Source organism: Truncatella angustata (assembly GCF_020726525.1).
Source record: "Truncatella angustata strain MPI-SDFR-AT-0073 chromosome Unknown BKA67scaffold_3, whole genome shotgun sequence".
In the NCBI taxonomy this organism is placed as follows: Eukaryota; Fungi; Ascomycota; class Sordariomycetes; order Amphisphaeriales; family Sporocadaceae; genus Truncatella; species Truncatella angustata.
The window spans coordinates 2,764,808-2,780,322 of NW_025763383.1; the positions used below are offsets into that span (position 1 = coordinate 2,764,808).

At 51.8% G+C, this 15,515-nt stretch overlaps 4 protein-coding genes across 4 annotated transcripts; all 4 read right to left on the reverse strand.

Moving 5' to 3' along the window:
* Positions 1-5,964: 5,964 nt before the first annotated feature.
* On the reverse strand, positions 5,965-6,756 carry BKA67DRAFT_657680 (carbohydrate esterase family 3 protein; the record flags this gene model as incomplete). The annotated part of the gene is made up of 2 exons (XM_046107153.1): positions 5,965-6,692; positions 6,744-6,756. The coding sequence occupies 2 exons, from the start codon at positions 6,754-6,756 to the stop codon at positions 5,965-5,967; spliced, it is 741 nt and encodes a 246-aa protein (XP_045960025.1).
* Positions 6,757-7,885: 1,129 nt separating this feature from the next.
* BKA67DRAFT_534677 (uncharacterized protein) lies at positions 7,886-8,829 on the reverse strand (the record flags this gene model as incomplete). Its single annotated transcript, XM_046099900.1, has 4 exons — positions 7,886-7,963; positions 8,098-8,297; positions 8,375-8,549; positions 8,614-8,829. The coding sequence occupies 4 exons, from the start codon at positions 8,827-8,829 to the stop codon at positions 7,886-7,888; spliced, it is 669 nt and encodes a 222-aa protein (XP_045960026.1).
* A 1,419-nt stretch (positions 8,830-10,248) lies between these two features.
* On the reverse strand, positions 10,249-11,003 carry BKA67DRAFT_534678 (Sedlin; the record flags this gene model as incomplete). The annotated part of the gene is made up of 2 exons (XM_046099901.1): positions 10,249-10,836; positions 10,953-11,003. 2 exons carry the CDS (start codon positions 11,001-11,003, stop codon positions 10,249-10,251), a joined length of 639 nt encoding a protein of 212 aa, XP_045960027.1.
* A 554-nt stretch (positions 11,004-11,557) lies between these two features.
* Positions 11,558-15,396, reverse strand: BKA67DRAFT_591974 (Adaptor complexes medium subunit family-domain-containing protein; the record flags this gene model as incomplete). Its single annotated transcript, XM_046104785.1, has 4 exons — positions 11,558-12,648; positions 12,733-12,939; positions 13,748-15,294; positions 15,353-15,396. The coding sequence occupies 4 exons, from the start codon at positions 15,394-15,396 to the stop codon at positions 11,558-11,560; spliced, it is 2,889 nt and encodes a 962-aa protein (XP_045960028.1).
* Positions 15,397-15,515: the final 119 nt, after the last annotated feature.

Below are 15,515 nucleotides of genomic sequence, written 5' to 3' on the forward strand. Positions count from 1 at the left end.
CTCATGCAGCCACGGCCAGCACTGTGCCCTGGCACCCCACCAACGCTCAACGAACAGTGCCGGCTACCCGACTCGACAAATAGAAACCAGAAGCAACTATTGGCAGTTTCCGAGGTGCTGCACCTCTAGTTGCGTTTCCGGATGTATTCAGCATATCGGCATTAAGCCTGATGCGCCAACGCACGGGAAGAAGCGATTATCCAGTACAGGTTGCAAATGTACTGACATGTCAAAATGACCTACTGTACATCCCTGGATTGCGTCCTGGTCTCCGCTTAGCTCCGCCCATGGCTGCCGCCTCGTACAGCGTCGCATGCTACTTTGTATTTACAAGCATCAACAACAGGAGTTCATTGGTACCGTTTTTGGTTTCTACTCGGCCGCCAGCATCTACTTTCCGGGTACGACGTCTTCTGAATCACCACCTCTCGATGGACGAAGCTGCCTGCCACTACCTCAGACTTATTTCTACAAACAACTATGGTCCCATGACCCGGCCATGCTCCCACAGTCATCCTGCAAGTCTCACTAGCTCCGCCGTTCAGGGTCTAGTCCCTGTCAACCCCCACGTAATGGCACCTACCGGTCCCGGGAGGTTGCCATCCGCTCCTGGAGGACCCAGTGGAAACCCAATTCCAGCTGTCGCGCTCGTCGCGGTCTGCACAAATCGTCATATTTATGGGGGTGCGACAGCGGATTTTTGTCACCTTCGTTATTGGTGCGATCTGCCTTGGGAGTGCGATCGGGCCTTGGAAACCAACAAGTTCTTAACCTACAGTAGGCACTGTCGAGGGCGTCTCCTGCACTCCTCTCATTGAGAGTAGTGCAATTAGGTCTTGAACTTCTAATGAAGGCGGGAGTTGGCGGACCGTCGGGTTCGACATTATGGCCGGGTGTGTTATACACAAGTCTCGCAGCATGTTTTTGTTTTCAGTTTACAGCAGTCAAGTTTATTTTGGGTAATGATGATACGGGGGGATCTTCCTGATAGACAACGATCTCTGCTTTACGATATGAACTTATACCCCAGCCTATTTACAATTCTAATTGAGCCACATGAACCTAAGGTTTTTTTTTCCTTTTTTTTTTCCAAATCTCGTCTTTGTGGCCCATGCCTTTCGTTGATATTAGAGTACGGCGCGATGTCGATGGTAGCGCCGGCGTTGCTGTATGGCGACTGCTTGTCTACGCGGAATGAGTACCCGCGTTGACCGTTATATGGATACCAACTTCTGTGTACCCAATATGCCCTGGCGAATCGCGTCAACGATTTGGTCACCGGTGATTTTAACACTGGTCCTGGCGTATCGTGATCGCCTTCCTTTTCCGCCAACACAAGGTTAGTACCAGTATGTAGCGTTAGAGATTACTAAACACTGCTTTTGTCCTTTAATAGCTAGCATGGGATACGTTGATGGATATGTAATGTAGTTGATGAAAAGATCCGCTTGTTGATCGAGTATAGCGCCGCGGTAAAGCACCGTGCTATCCTTCTGTGCTACTCAAGGCCGCCCAATGTGGTTGCCCCCGGTGGATACCTGAGGCATCCGTTATACGTTGCACCTTTTCTCAACAGGTGCGCAAGGGACTGGATGGACCAGGGAATAAGGTGTGTGGTCTGATGACGAAGAGTCATCTGATCAGTCACTTCAAGAACGTGGTAAGCACGCATTAGACTTGCAGCTAACACTGTTTGTGGGGAGAAAATCACTATTACACCGGTACAACGCAATTACAGCATTCAAAGATACCGAATCTGATAACTTCAATCTCCATGAGGTCGCACCTCATTCTCATGCGCGTCGGAACGACACGTACGCTTAGACTGGCGGCAACTTCTATGTATGGATACAAACCAGATCTACCATCAGGAGCCTGGTGGCTTTACCAGAAGCGCCGGGTTCGGAGGAATTTCCGTTCTAAATTTCTGAACCTGAATACCCATTGGGTACGTATGGCACGTCACCTATAATCTCAATGATATCGCGGCCAATCGGTAAGCATGAAATTCACTTACATAGAGCTAACGGAGAAAGCAAAATGCGGGGTCCTTTCCCTAAGAACTATTGGCGAAGCGTGGATGGTATCCGGAGCTTCGTTTTTGGTATGGGATTAAGCAATCAGAAAGTTGCACTTCAGGAGTTGGTCGATGGCTTGCAGCGCAATGCGCCTTTTGGTCGTACGTTTACAGCCGTTTGAACACGAGCCACGTTACTTAAGCAGAGATCTTTAATTTATTGATTACTGAACACTCAAACCCTTGTCCGAACATGTCGTCTAGCCCTAGATGAAAAAGGGAACATTCATAAAGGGCCTGTATATCAGATTTTATCAGTTCCATTGGCGGCTTGGCAGTCGATCAGATTAGGCAAGTCGCCATTGCAACCGCAGCATCACGATCACATGATATGTCGATAAAACGAAACGAAACTGATGTGCTACTGTTATACTTGGATTGTCGTATAAACACACAGATGATACGTAGGTACGGCACTGGATTGTCTCCATAGTCCCATAGTATGACTTTACTGTTGGTATGCGTTGCCCGGCGCAAACTCTGGTCCTTAAGCTCCAGGATGTTAGAATAGTGCCAGACTTTGCATTCTGCGGGAAGGGGGTGCACTGGCCAGTGATGAACATGGATTTTGCGGATCTTTGACGCGGCTGGGGATGGTACACAACATACCTGTCGCAAATCTGGAGGCATGTTCGTTTTTGAATCGGCTGTCCTCCCAGCGCACTTTTCCCCCATGCTTCATTTGAAAATCTCCGAGGAATTAGCTGCAGCCACAAACGACTGTACATATGTGCTAACCTCAACATTGTATTACTAGTCTGCAAGGTTGCTTTTCTCGTTGATAGACGAAGTCTTACGGCATCATAGGCTCGGCTCCTATGCACAACAGCAAAGTGTCTAATTTATGGCTGGAAGCATTGCCACGCAAACCATAGTCTGCTGGATCTGGGTTTTCGGGCGCCACAGCGATCCTAGTTTCGAGCTAAGACGCATTGCAACTGTGCACGTCCTGCGGGATGACCTACGTATGCCCTTGACAGTACAATACCACTCTGTGAGTTTTCAGGGTTGCCTTGAACACAAGACAGTCCCCCCATAATGCCTTCGGGATTTGCAGGTTGCTTGTACACCGACTACCGACAATTGTTTGGGCTCACCAAATCCCGGGCAGACTGGGGCATCTTCACAACCAGCTTACCGCCTATGCTTCAGTATCTTTGCCTTTACCCGTAATTCGATATCGCATCATTCGCAAAACCATATTGGAGCACGCTAAATAAACACTTGACGGCCTTGTGACAAGCTAACTTGATCACACGTGCTACTTAGGTAAACTTTCCTCACCGATGGGGGATGCTGGACTCGTCAGTTGACGCTAAGATACACAACCTCCTCCTTCAGCCTATCGAGTGAAGACTATGTTTGGCGCGTCCGAGATCAGAACTTGCGCGCTCGAACGGACTTCAACTTGAGGTCCTCAAGTCTGTTGCAGACCATCGCTCGAATGATTATGGAGAATGAGTTGCCCGTTTCGTCTCCGGAAATATCACGGCGGTAAAGGGGCAGGTTTAGTGAGATCATTCATCAGACGACCCACCAAAAGACCCTGTTGTACCTCCATGGAGCTGCCATCCTTGCTATCGTATCATTCAGTTCCCACAGCATGTACGCATCAAGTGGCGGCTGACTCGTCGTAACATGGAAAACGCAAGGGATATGATTCAGCTTGTAAAGTTTCCATGGGTCTTCGCAGTATGCGGCCAGGCGACCTAATTACTTGCTACGAGGAAATGCACTGAGCCGATTGAAACTTGCAGAGTGCCTCACTCTGGGTTGGATGTTTGACTGTCATTTTCAAGTGGAAATGTTAGCCTTGGCCACCTCTGCTTCGCATCCTCCTAACCCTAGACCAGGGAGGGTGTCGGAGCGCCGAAGTTTCCACTAACTCTTGTGACACGGAGTGATGGAGGCGCATAAGAGGCGAACCAACCTTCTTGACGTTTCAATAACTCCAATTATCCAGAATTCTTGAGTTTCATTCCATCGGAAAGGTACTTGCGATCCCAGGAAACTCTATATGCCAGCTACCAAAAGAGGACCCATCTTCATTTGGCATGGCCCAGCGTCGCTAAAACAGGTAACGAGGCATCCCATTTGTCGCACCGGCCCAAAGCTTCTTTGACAAGGACATGGGCCCATTGGCAAACATACGAGGAGAAATTGCCAGATAGGGCAATCGCGTATTGCGGCTCCTGAACTCTAATTTATTGAGTGTGCCCCGAGGCCCCCGGGCAGACAGATCCTCCCACCAGATGGGTGGGACGTGAGCTAAACTTAGATAGATGCCCTAGTCGAGAGGCAACGTCATCACTTGTGGATTGTTCGGGCACCTCTGAAACGGACGTTTGCCGGGTGGTGGTGGATATCAACGGTAAACTTTGTTGTCAAGCTATTATTATCAAGCGAAGGGCCCCAAACCTCTGGCCAGAAGAGAAACGAGACAACGAAAACGCGGTCGGAACTTACACACACACAGAGTTCCTCGCCTGCGATGGGTGTTTGAGAAATTCAAAGACAAAAGGGCGGCCACTTTTGACTTCGTAAGCGCGGCACATGAGAGAGCAATGGGGGACGATGAGACCCCGTTGTGTCTGCTTCTTTCCAAGCGGCTCGCATGGTCGCCGACCAACATTGATGACTTGCATCATTCTTGGCAACTCTAAATTGCCTCGAGTATAGACTTTTGACATTCCACCGCCATGTCAAAAGGCCGTGTCATCATCACATTGCTCTCCGGCCGAAATGCAAGAGATATCACATCAGCCCCGTTCCCAATCAAGGGACACCACGTAGTGGCTGCGAAGTGGGAATCGGGACGGTGGAGAGGCTGAGATTGGCCGAGGGATATATATAAAGTTAGGCATCTGACACTATCAGACTTTTTGTTTTGTTGCGTGTGACAAAAGCTTCCTCCGACCCTCGTATTGGGTCCCTGCTTCTGCTGCGTCGACGGATTAGGCACACAAGGCCGACAAAGTTCAGCTCATCCCGCGCCTATAAACTTTGGCCGCTGGAAACTCTCATCACAAGTTTCAGGGCGCGGCGGCAGTCAAAATTTTAGCCTTCCCAGCTGAGGTCATGCCGACTGCGTGTCATCATTGTTCCGCCTTTGAGATTCCTATCCGGAAGAAGTTCAGCTGAAGGTTCCCTTACTTTCGTGATCAACGTGGGCGGGTCGAACTTTATATTTGATGTTTTGAACCGAAAAGGGACCGCGATCGGTAGATAAAAACTTAGAAGACAGATGGAAGTACTGTGTACTTATCATCCAAAAGATGAGGGTGTATTGACTCGGGGTGTTCACAGAGTGTAAATTGAATTGGTTGGTGCACTCTTCGTGAGCATGTCGCTGTCATCGACGGGTTAATGATTCGATGAACAGTGTCTAGTCGCGCGCTGTGTTCGGCGGCGCATTCTCTATCTCTGGCTCTCTCTCTCTCTCCCCCTCTCTCTCTGCCTGTCTTTTGCGGCATTGATGAGTTTCTCATCACCACATCGCACCACCCAGCCGCTGACTCATCCCAAACACGTGGGTACGGGCCGTTTCGAATGGGTGACGTCTGGCTTTGGAGGGCGCTGTAGAGCACGTTTATGAGGCGACAAGGTGGTGCCCACGTTGAGGCGTGGCCGAAGACGTTATCCGTCACGGGAACTGTGTTGCCACGCATCGACCTAGCGTGCACCGCAATATCGTTTTTCTTTAAGAACCCAACGGTCGAAACCATGCACGAGCGCCGCACGTCAATATTATGATACTGATCATTCATTAGGTAGGTATATGAAAAGACATTAATGCTCTGACTCTTTTCGAGTCAACTGACCGGCTGCTCCGCAAACTCTCTTTTGGCATCGCGACTCATGCCCCCGTCTCGGCATCGGAGATACCCTTATGCATTCTCGGCAGTTTTCAGAAAATCTGCTTCGTTGGCCTGGCTAATAGCGGAATACCAGATATTGGCCATCTTTTGGTATCCTTGATCAAGCGGATGGGTACCGTCGGGGCCGAGGTCAGAAGCTAAGGGCCCGTTGCTCCCTTGCATGTCGGCCCAGATGATCGGCTTGCCCTGCCCTCTCAGCGATCCGACCAAGGCCTGATACTGAGAATTTATTTGAACGCCCCGGTCTTGCGCGTCACTATTCGTATTTCTTATCAGACTCGACAAGATGACGGTAGCCCGTGGGGATTGGGTATAGATGTCGTTTATGAGACTCTGCATCCGAGCCCCTGCGTTCGGAATATCTATATTTCGGAGTGCGTCATTAGTCCCGACGTTGATTAACACCAAATTTGGTCGCAATATCGCTGTGTCGTTGTTGGACTTGGTATGGACTTCATCGATAATCAATCCCGGCCAACCACTATTCTCATTATTCTCCATCGTGCCGTTGGGATTACCCCCGACGAATCTTACTTCGTTGCCAGCTGTTGCTGCGACTATATTCAGGAGATCCTGGCGATATCCGTTGCCGTCACTGGAGGCCACGCCATGTGTGATGGAGGCGCCGAGCGGCTCTATCCGTAACAATATATTGTTGGCAAATGGACCTCCGGGTCTTCTGGCTATTTTCACAGACCGGGCAAGGCTAATGCTCGCCGGCTCAGGAAGGACCAAGCCTGAGGTTGATCAGCATGATCCACCAGAGTTTACGGGAAATAGCAACCTACCATATGTGCTCATGTACATAGATTGCAGCGCACATAGCGCCAAGGATACCCTCGTGACCAACATCACCAACAGTACAAATATTGAGACCAGCGCAAGGCAATGCTCTGTTGCAGATAGGTATATATGGCAGGAGGTACCACTACAATGTACTGGCGTAAGAAATTGAGCGCTGACCAATTGTCGATAATAAAGTAATGTCAACAAACCCTAAAGTGCTCGTTTACGAAGCAAAGATAAGCTTCGCAGATCTGCAGGGCAGACGCTCGTGGTGATGAGATGCATCTCGTAATTATACACGGCGATTAGTAGGCGCGGAAGAGGTTATGGCCCATGTGACGCATCCCATGTTGGCAGGCATCTTCACACAATCATTGCGCCCTTTTCGTCTGTCTCGTAACCGACACGCGGTTTCCCATCTCATATGTCGGTGGGCCATCCGTCTCCTTACCTACCATCGCGTGCGCTCGGGGTAATACCGCATCAGCCCCCTCATTTCGAGCCAATCAGCCGGCTAATGTGAGGTGCAATCATGTATTGTTCTTTCTTCCAGGCCTCTGCAGGGTTACATTCGTCCTCTCTGTCATTTCCTCACCATGGCTTCAAGACTATCCGCGCTCTGGTTTGAAGATCATCGTCAAACCATGCGCAGTTTGACGTTCAGCCCCGTGCGCTATCCGCAGATCCTCCGCCCGATCGAGAATCCTTTTCAATAGTGCACGGCCGGACCTTGGCGCGATTGGATTCGTCGACTCATTAGAGTATCAGCAAGGGGCATGCATTTGATGATCGCGAACTCGAGAACATTTCAGATTCGCTCATGACGAAAGAAGCTATTGACGTAATAAAAATTGCGATGAGGTTGGAGCTCTTTTTTTTTACCGGGTGACACTCAACCGGTATGCATCAGCTGCAGTCGATATCTTCATGGGCAACACAACCCCGGCAGTTGGCTGCAGCAACCCCAACCAGGCCGTTGGTAAGTTGGGCGGGAAAGGGTGAGTTGCATATCGCACGCGTGATGGCTGGCAACATCTGACCCCCATTGTCCGTCTGGAGGAGCATGCTGTCCCTTACTTACTTATCAAACTCTACATATATTTTCCTCCAATGCAAGAACAGTCAAGACCAAGATCCATGCCTGTCACGTCGATGATTCCACTGCCACCTTGCCGATGGCCAACCACCAGAGTGCGGATAGGTCATCCATGCGCCAATTCCTCTGTGAATGAGTACCAGCTGGTCAGTACCCAGATAGGAGATATTTCGCGCCAACAAGGTGTTCCCAGCAAACGTAGCAACCCCGAGCGATTCCTCAGTGCAGTGGTCAAAACACTCTCCGAAGACTGTTCTTACCGAGGCTGCCTGTAGGGCCTTGTGATCGCGCGTTTCCCAGCTCGAAGACTTCGAAGGGTGCGCATGACGGAGCCGGAAATTCAGAGCATATCCCTCCAGGGAAAGGCTAACAGGTTCGAACGGGCAGCTTCGCTTTTGCAGGACGCAGCAAGCGGCCGCTCGAACTTTTTCCCCCGACAAGCGATGCAACTCTCCTAAAACTTTTGTGTTGCAGCAATAGGTAGCATCTGGCGCTACCATTTGCCGAAAGGAAAAAAGAAGATCGGTCAGCACGAACCCTCATTTTCAGTTGATACTAGACTAATATCAAGTTTCGCACATATGGCCAAATAATGAGCCAGGGCTATTTGTGTCGTAGTAAAAATGAAGAATGCCAAATATTGGGCAAACTCATTGCGACGTATACATCGCATGATACTATGACTTGGGCCGGTTCCCTCGAGGCTGCGCGACTGCATGATAGGAGGCTTTTGCGAATATGAGTATCTCTCGAGTGCAAAGTGCCCGACCACATACCTTGCTGGACACGTGTTGCGACGCGACGCATACATGACGCCGATGCTGGGGCAATATCACAATTAGCTCAACATCCGGCGGCAAGCGAGCAAAACGACCTGCGAACCAAGTTTCAAAGGCATTGCTGGGCCCTTGGATGAACATGAAGACTGGACGGTAGCGAGGCCACAGTACTGGTGGACAGCCCTCCTTCCGTAATCGCTCCATACACTCCATGATGGGGGCTTCAACCCAAATAGCAGCGGTCGTATGATTTGATCGCGGCGGGTATTATGAAGTATTAAGAAAGTAATATTTTGTCTGTTCACCCAAAGGAAAGCTCTCCAGCTTCAGGTCACCTCATTGTTGTTAAGTGATCTATAATTGACGAGCCGAGAAACGGGACTGCGGGCGTTGATAAGCCTCGATAACACTTGGAAAAATCTACGGCCCAGCGCTGAATTGCTACATGTGATAGTTTGTGCGCTTAGACGTTCTTTACTTTTACGAACTGCTTGAACTCAGTACATAGCCTACCATGGTACCAGAGCTCTAATCGACCCCGGTATATGTAGCTGGGAATAAGGCATGCAGAGACGTCTGTAGAACTAAACGCTATGATCCAATGCTGGACAATCCATGTGAAGCGTATGGAGATAATACGAAACGATAAAGCATAACAAGAGTCTGCCTATCAGAGTTTACCACCATAGTACCAAGACGGTTTGACTAAGGACTGAGCCTCACAAGTGAGGCCCAATTTCGAACATGGCGAGAACCACCACCGGCAGTGCCCACTCCTAACGTGTAATAGTGTACGCCCTCTCGCGATCTTATGGGGTGTCATCGATTGCGCCAAGTGGCAAATGCTCTCCTGTCCATTACTTGTGTCGCAGCCTCAAAAGGCCAGAGGCAGTATATCAAGTCCGGCACCAAATTAATGTTGAAGCGCTGGACGTGGCGGTCAGGTTGGCGTTCTTGCCTGAATGGAAGGGAAGCTCTACTCTAGCATCGAATTATGAAAGCATACATTCCCTGAGTGTCCACTTTGCCCGGATTCTGTGTTGGCATATCGGACGATTCCTCGAGATGGGAGAGGCGTCATGAGGTCGGAGGTCAACGTTGCCAATTTGGCTGCAATACTACAATAACCTTGCAAAGCATCAGCAGATGGCTTGTGCGGAAAGTTATCCCCTGTTATGTATCCTTCACGTTGAGGGAAGACAGACGTCGTCGCTGAGCGAGCCCTTTCCCGTGGACTGCTACGATTGCAGCTCCCTCTGTTACTTCTTACAACTATTTGAGATTCATTGTTTGAGGTAAGAATAAGTGTAGATCTCAAGAACTTTCGTCCGCCCTTTATGCAAACATCGCCAAATCTGTCTGCTGTCCCTCATGTGCTTAAACCTTGAGATCTGTCTATGGCGACCGTGGCAGAGATCAAATAGCTTCTTGGTTTAAGAAGTCATCTCTATAGTGCCCCTTGAACACCTAAACACCATGCCAGAATCATGCCCACAACGCCTGTATCAAAATGCTGAGTTCCGCCCGACCCATCCACGACCAGGGGGATAGTATCCTGCTCGTCTTCCAACCATCACTCTCCCCAAAGCTTTCCCCATCTCTTCCCTTTTCTTCTTCTTCTTCTTCTTCTTCTTACAAAGCAACAACGCTCCCCGGCACCCAGACGTCACCGATCCTCCTCATCTCCTCAGCAAACTTCCTACTCGTGATCCTCCTGACGCCTCCCTGGGCGCCGAGCTCATTCGCCTCGTCGGGGTCGTAGAAGGGATTCTGGAGCAGCCTGACGTAGGCGGTCTGCATGGCCCTGAAGACGACCTTGAGCTCGCCCTCCCTGAGACCGACGCCGGCGGCCGTGGCGGCGGCGGATGAGGAGGAGGAGGAGGAGGCCTTCTGCGACGCGGACGCGGAGGATGCGCCGGGGCCGGCCTTGCCGGGCAGGCTGTCCAAGCTCCGGCCGCGCATGTCGACGACGGCGACGAGCTTGACGCCCGTGTTGGTCTCCCAGCCGTAGGCGGCCAGGCGGTCGTCGACGGCGTGCAGCAGGCCGAAGTCGCCCGACAGCAGGGTGCCCGAGGCGGAGGCGTGGCGGGCGCGCGAGGCGAAGATGTCGAGGGTGCCCGAGAGCAGGAGGGAGAACTGGAGCGGGGTGCGCAGGGGTACGTGGTGGCCCGTCGAGGGGTCGAGGGTCGTCGGGAAGAGGGTCGTGTGGAGGGGGTTGTTCTTTTGTTTTGTTTCTTCTTGTCAGACCTAGGGTTTTCTTCTTCTCTTCTTCGTCTTTTTCTTTTCCTTTCCCAAGGGTCATGGAGACGCAGGATACGAGGGGGGGTTCAACCTACATTTCGGCCTATGACGCCTAGACAGGCTATGGCGGGTATTGACGTGGCCATTGCGGCGACTCTGTGCAGAATGGGATTGTGTTGGGAGTGAAGGTGTGAATAGTGAAGTTGTCGCGATGTCAGTGACACCAAAGGGTCACTCTACAGTAGGCATGGAATTGAGTTGGAGTTTCTGAGCTCCAGCAGATTTGCCCCACCATTAACCTAACCTTAGTCTAAGGTTAGTCTAGAGGCTGCGGTCTCTTCCCCCGGGATGGCAAATCTGGGGTAGCTGCTATTACATAGTTAGACCTTATAGTAAGTAGATCTTGCGCAGTAGATTTTGCATGGTAGACCTTGATTGGCAGGGCGCCCAAGCTCCTTTATTGGTATTACAGGCATCACGACTCAATTCATAATGTGATATAGTCACAAGAGCAAACGTCCGAATCACGCAATGTGCAAGCATTTTGTGTTGGCTTGTTTCTTTAGCAATACAAAACCTACCTAATGTTCTATAGCCTATGAATATACAGCTCAGCAATGACTCTGGGTTCGAGTCCTTATGTTGGGTGCAGACCATGTTGAGAGCCCACTCCACGCTCATCGAGACTTGCAGTTTTTTTTTAACTCTCATGCTCCCCTAGGTGTTCCGTCCTTTCCAGAGCCCTCAGGACGTCTTCGATATCATAAGGATCTGTTATAGCCCAGACGCCTCCCCCTTTCACCTTGTCCATGCCTCTCATGCCCACCTCTTTGCCGACAAGGTTTCGTCCCACCTTTCCGGGACCAATGCCGAGCCATCTCCTGACCCCTGCCTCCTGATCCAGATACTTGACGCTGTCCCACCAGTTCACCGTCTCGAGACATTGCCTCGCCAGTAGGTCTTTGACGTCCTCCTTACTAGTAAACGGCCTCGCACTGACGTTGCTGATACACATCAGCTCTCCCGGAAACGTAACCACATCCTCTTCCTCCCGGCCTTTGACTCTGCTCTTTCCCGACACAAGATCCTTCATGACAGACACGGCTGGTCGCATGATGGGGGAGTGGAAGGGCGAGTCGCTATTCAACCGGACAGCCCTTGGATCATGACCCAAGAACTGGCGCACATGGGCGATCAGCTCTTTGATCTTCTCCACATTGCCGCTCAGCACGATCTGGTTCTTGCTGTTCACGTTCGCGATCAGCACCTGATCAATGGGCGGGATGTCCTCGGCGTGGCCGCTCCTGGCACCGGCACTTCTGTACCCGACGAAGTCGTCTATCGCTGCAATGAGACCGGTCAGATACTCGGGCTCCGTGACCACGGCCACCATGCCGTACTCGCCTCCCCACTTGTCCCTCGCGCGTTTCGTGGCGTCGGCCATGGCTTCTGCACGTTTCCGTACCATGTACAAGGCGTCTTGGAAGGTGAGCACGCCGGCGGCCACGAGAGCCGCAAACTCTCCCAAGGAATGGCCCAGACTGACGTCGATGCGTTCGGACACCTTGAAGCCAAACTCTCGCTCCAGTATTCTAAGTATGAGTATGCTCGTGGCCATGATGGCAGGCTGCGCATTCGGGGTCGCCGTGAGGTCGTTCGACGGCCCGTTCTGGATGAGGTGAGAGAGCTTGTAGCCCATGAAGGAGTCGATCTCGTCCAGGACATCTTGTGCCGTGCGCGGAAAAGCCTCGACCCAGGGGTCTGTCATGCCAATCTTCTGAACGCCCTGCCCTGGAGATGCGCGAACACGTTAGTCATGTACTACATATACCGCCCCGGGAGAGGCATTGCTGGGTGTGCGGTCGTGCCACCAACCTGGAAAGAAGATGGCCGTCTTGGCCTTCTGTGGCGACTTGGCCGGACCCAGAGTCGAAGTGGTCGATCCATACTTGCGACTGCTCCTAGGGACCGAGACCTGCCACGGTATGGCGGATGCGCTACGTAGAGATCTCGAGATGGGTGGAACTCTGTGCCTCGGTAATTGAAAACAGCAAGCAGCTGCGCGGTGGCGCAAGGGGGTCGCTGTGACGCTCATCGCCTTGCGTCAGCAAATACTGAGCTGCGATGGTGCTGGTAGGGTATCATTGAGGTGATCGTATGACTCCGATCTGTATCGACAAGGCAAGATAGATATGCAAGGCAAGATTCAATTAGACTAACTGTAAGATCCTCTCTGACTCGGTGCTGGGGGCAGGGGCGGTAGTGGGTAGTTGTAGTGGCCGCGGCAGTGAACAGTGGGAGTATGTACTCCGCAATAGTGGTGTGGTGGTGGTACGTTAGGTAGTGGCCCGTTGGAACCCCACGCTTCTTCCCCAGAATAAACCGAGTCGGCCGCGGGGAACTCGTATGTATTTAGGGGGCCTGAGCCTTATTGGAGTAAGTACACACCCGTCGTCTTGGCGCCTTCGTCCTTCAGGAGCACAAAGTTAGCAGTCCAACTGTGAGGGACGTACTGTCCACTCTGCTGGGCCGATACATTGTTACATTAATGAACATGTCCAATCTCAAAACTCAACATTACCTACGCATTTCACGTGTTTGCTCCGTTCCATGGGCACTGGAACACCATCCGAACCACAATGGGCCCCTTAGCTCCATCGAACCTTCGTGTAGCAGGGTCACCACACTCACTTCGGGACATTATTTCCACCCGCGAGCGTATGTACGTAGTTTTGATAGCACCAATGCGGTAGTAGCCCTCCTACTTGTGCGTAAATGTATACTATTTTATTTCATGTTCGTGATGCATTGCCCGACAGCGGCAGCGCATCCATCATGTAGACACCTCGGCCAGGCCGAATCTAGCAACGCATCTCCACGCCTCCCTTACTGATGGTCAAATACTTGACACCCTTGTATGGCTTTACACCCTCACCCAGACCACGGCTTTTCTTGGTGTCCACAACAATCCCTTCGATCCGGATGCCACTAGGAACCCAGCCCTTGACCGAGAAGCTGATGGATGCAGAACTGGGCATCAGAATCTTGTTCTGCTCCAGCTTCTTGGTGTTCTTCTCGTCTTCGCCGACACTCTCCTTTTTCACTGCCGTTGGCGATGCAGTACTTTGATAAGGTTCGTCATACGAGTAGTCTTTCCCAAAACCAAAGCCTGTTGGATCATCCTGGGTATCCTCGACCGTCAGGGCTCCCAGCACTGTTGCCTTGAGGCTATAGTAAGACGTCCCCGACGAGAGTTCCTTCTGTGGTATGTGCCACTCCAAGAACTTGTCCCCGGGGTTATAGGTGGCGTCGCCTTTACTAGGCCGCACATCGGAGAGGTTCCTAACATCCGAGGGCAGCGGGATCGTTACGGCAACATCGTGTAGCGATGGGTCTGCTGCCGTGCCAGATTGCGGTCCTCCAAAGGTCCTAGCTCCAGAGGCACCGCCCCTGCCAGACGGGCCAGTGGGACCTCTCGCGCCGGGGATCCTGTTGATCTGAAGCCTGATATCGAAATCCGAACCTGTCGGCCCCAAGCCTGTCTTGACCTCCAGGCTGACGGGCAGTTGGAGACTATTTGAGCTGAGACTGCCGCTCTTGCCATTACTAAACGGTAGGAGGTCAACCTCATAACCCGCTAATATGAACCGCCCATCGGGAGGGATGAAGCTTAGTTCCCCAGGGCTCGTGTTCCATCGATTCAGCCGCACACAAGGGTGGAAGACAGGGAGCTCCATTACATTGGCCAAGTTGTGTTTTCCCTCGCGTCCTGTGAGGTTCATGGTAATATCAGGAACTCCCGAGACTTTGGAGGTAAAGGCGATGGTGCCGTTCGCAAAGGCAGCAATGGGTCGGCCAGAGGGAGCCAGAGTGACAGATAGGGTCTCAACGACGTCGGCGTACAGCTCGTTCGATGTATGCCTCACGTTGGCTCTTCTCCACGGCAGCGCGGGGCCATTCTGCGCGGCCAATGGGGAAAATGCAGGAGCGTTGAGGCCCGGGGCCAGGCCGGGCTTGTTGGGCAGACTCAGACCTCCCAGCAGTTTCCCCAGAAAACCTTCCACTTCGACAACATCTCGTAGCGCGTTGGGCTCCGTGGTGTTGACTATGCCGGCATCGCACATCTCGGTAAGAAGTTGGGCTACGACATCGTAGTTGGCCTCGATCTTGTGGGCCAAAACCGGCGCACCGAGGAATTCCTCCAGCACATCGACTATGCGGTGGAGAAACTCGAGGACGAGGAGAGGTTCTATTTCCGAGGATGAAGTGGCCAGATATAATATATCTGCGTGGGTCAAGCTGAAGACTAAGGTCGGGGGGTTGGTGTTTGGTAGATATATCAGGTTCGGACGCGGTGCTGGGTGGTCGAGGTAGAGGGGCAGCAGATGCGCTGCTGATAGCGGACGGGAGTGGTAGGTGTGGGAGAGGATGACGCGCCTGGAAAAGGGTCAGTATGTGATGGGATTTCCGACCCGGACGAGTTGAGATGCCTTACTTGTGCTCATCATAGATGTGCAGCGCTTCGATGACGCCAGTCATGGTGGTCGAGGTCTAAGCATGATCAGATCAAAGTGGGAGGAAACCGATTAATCAATCAATCAATCATCAATCAATGGAGGGGTCCCCCTACGGAAGCTTTCCACTTGCGGTCACGGAAG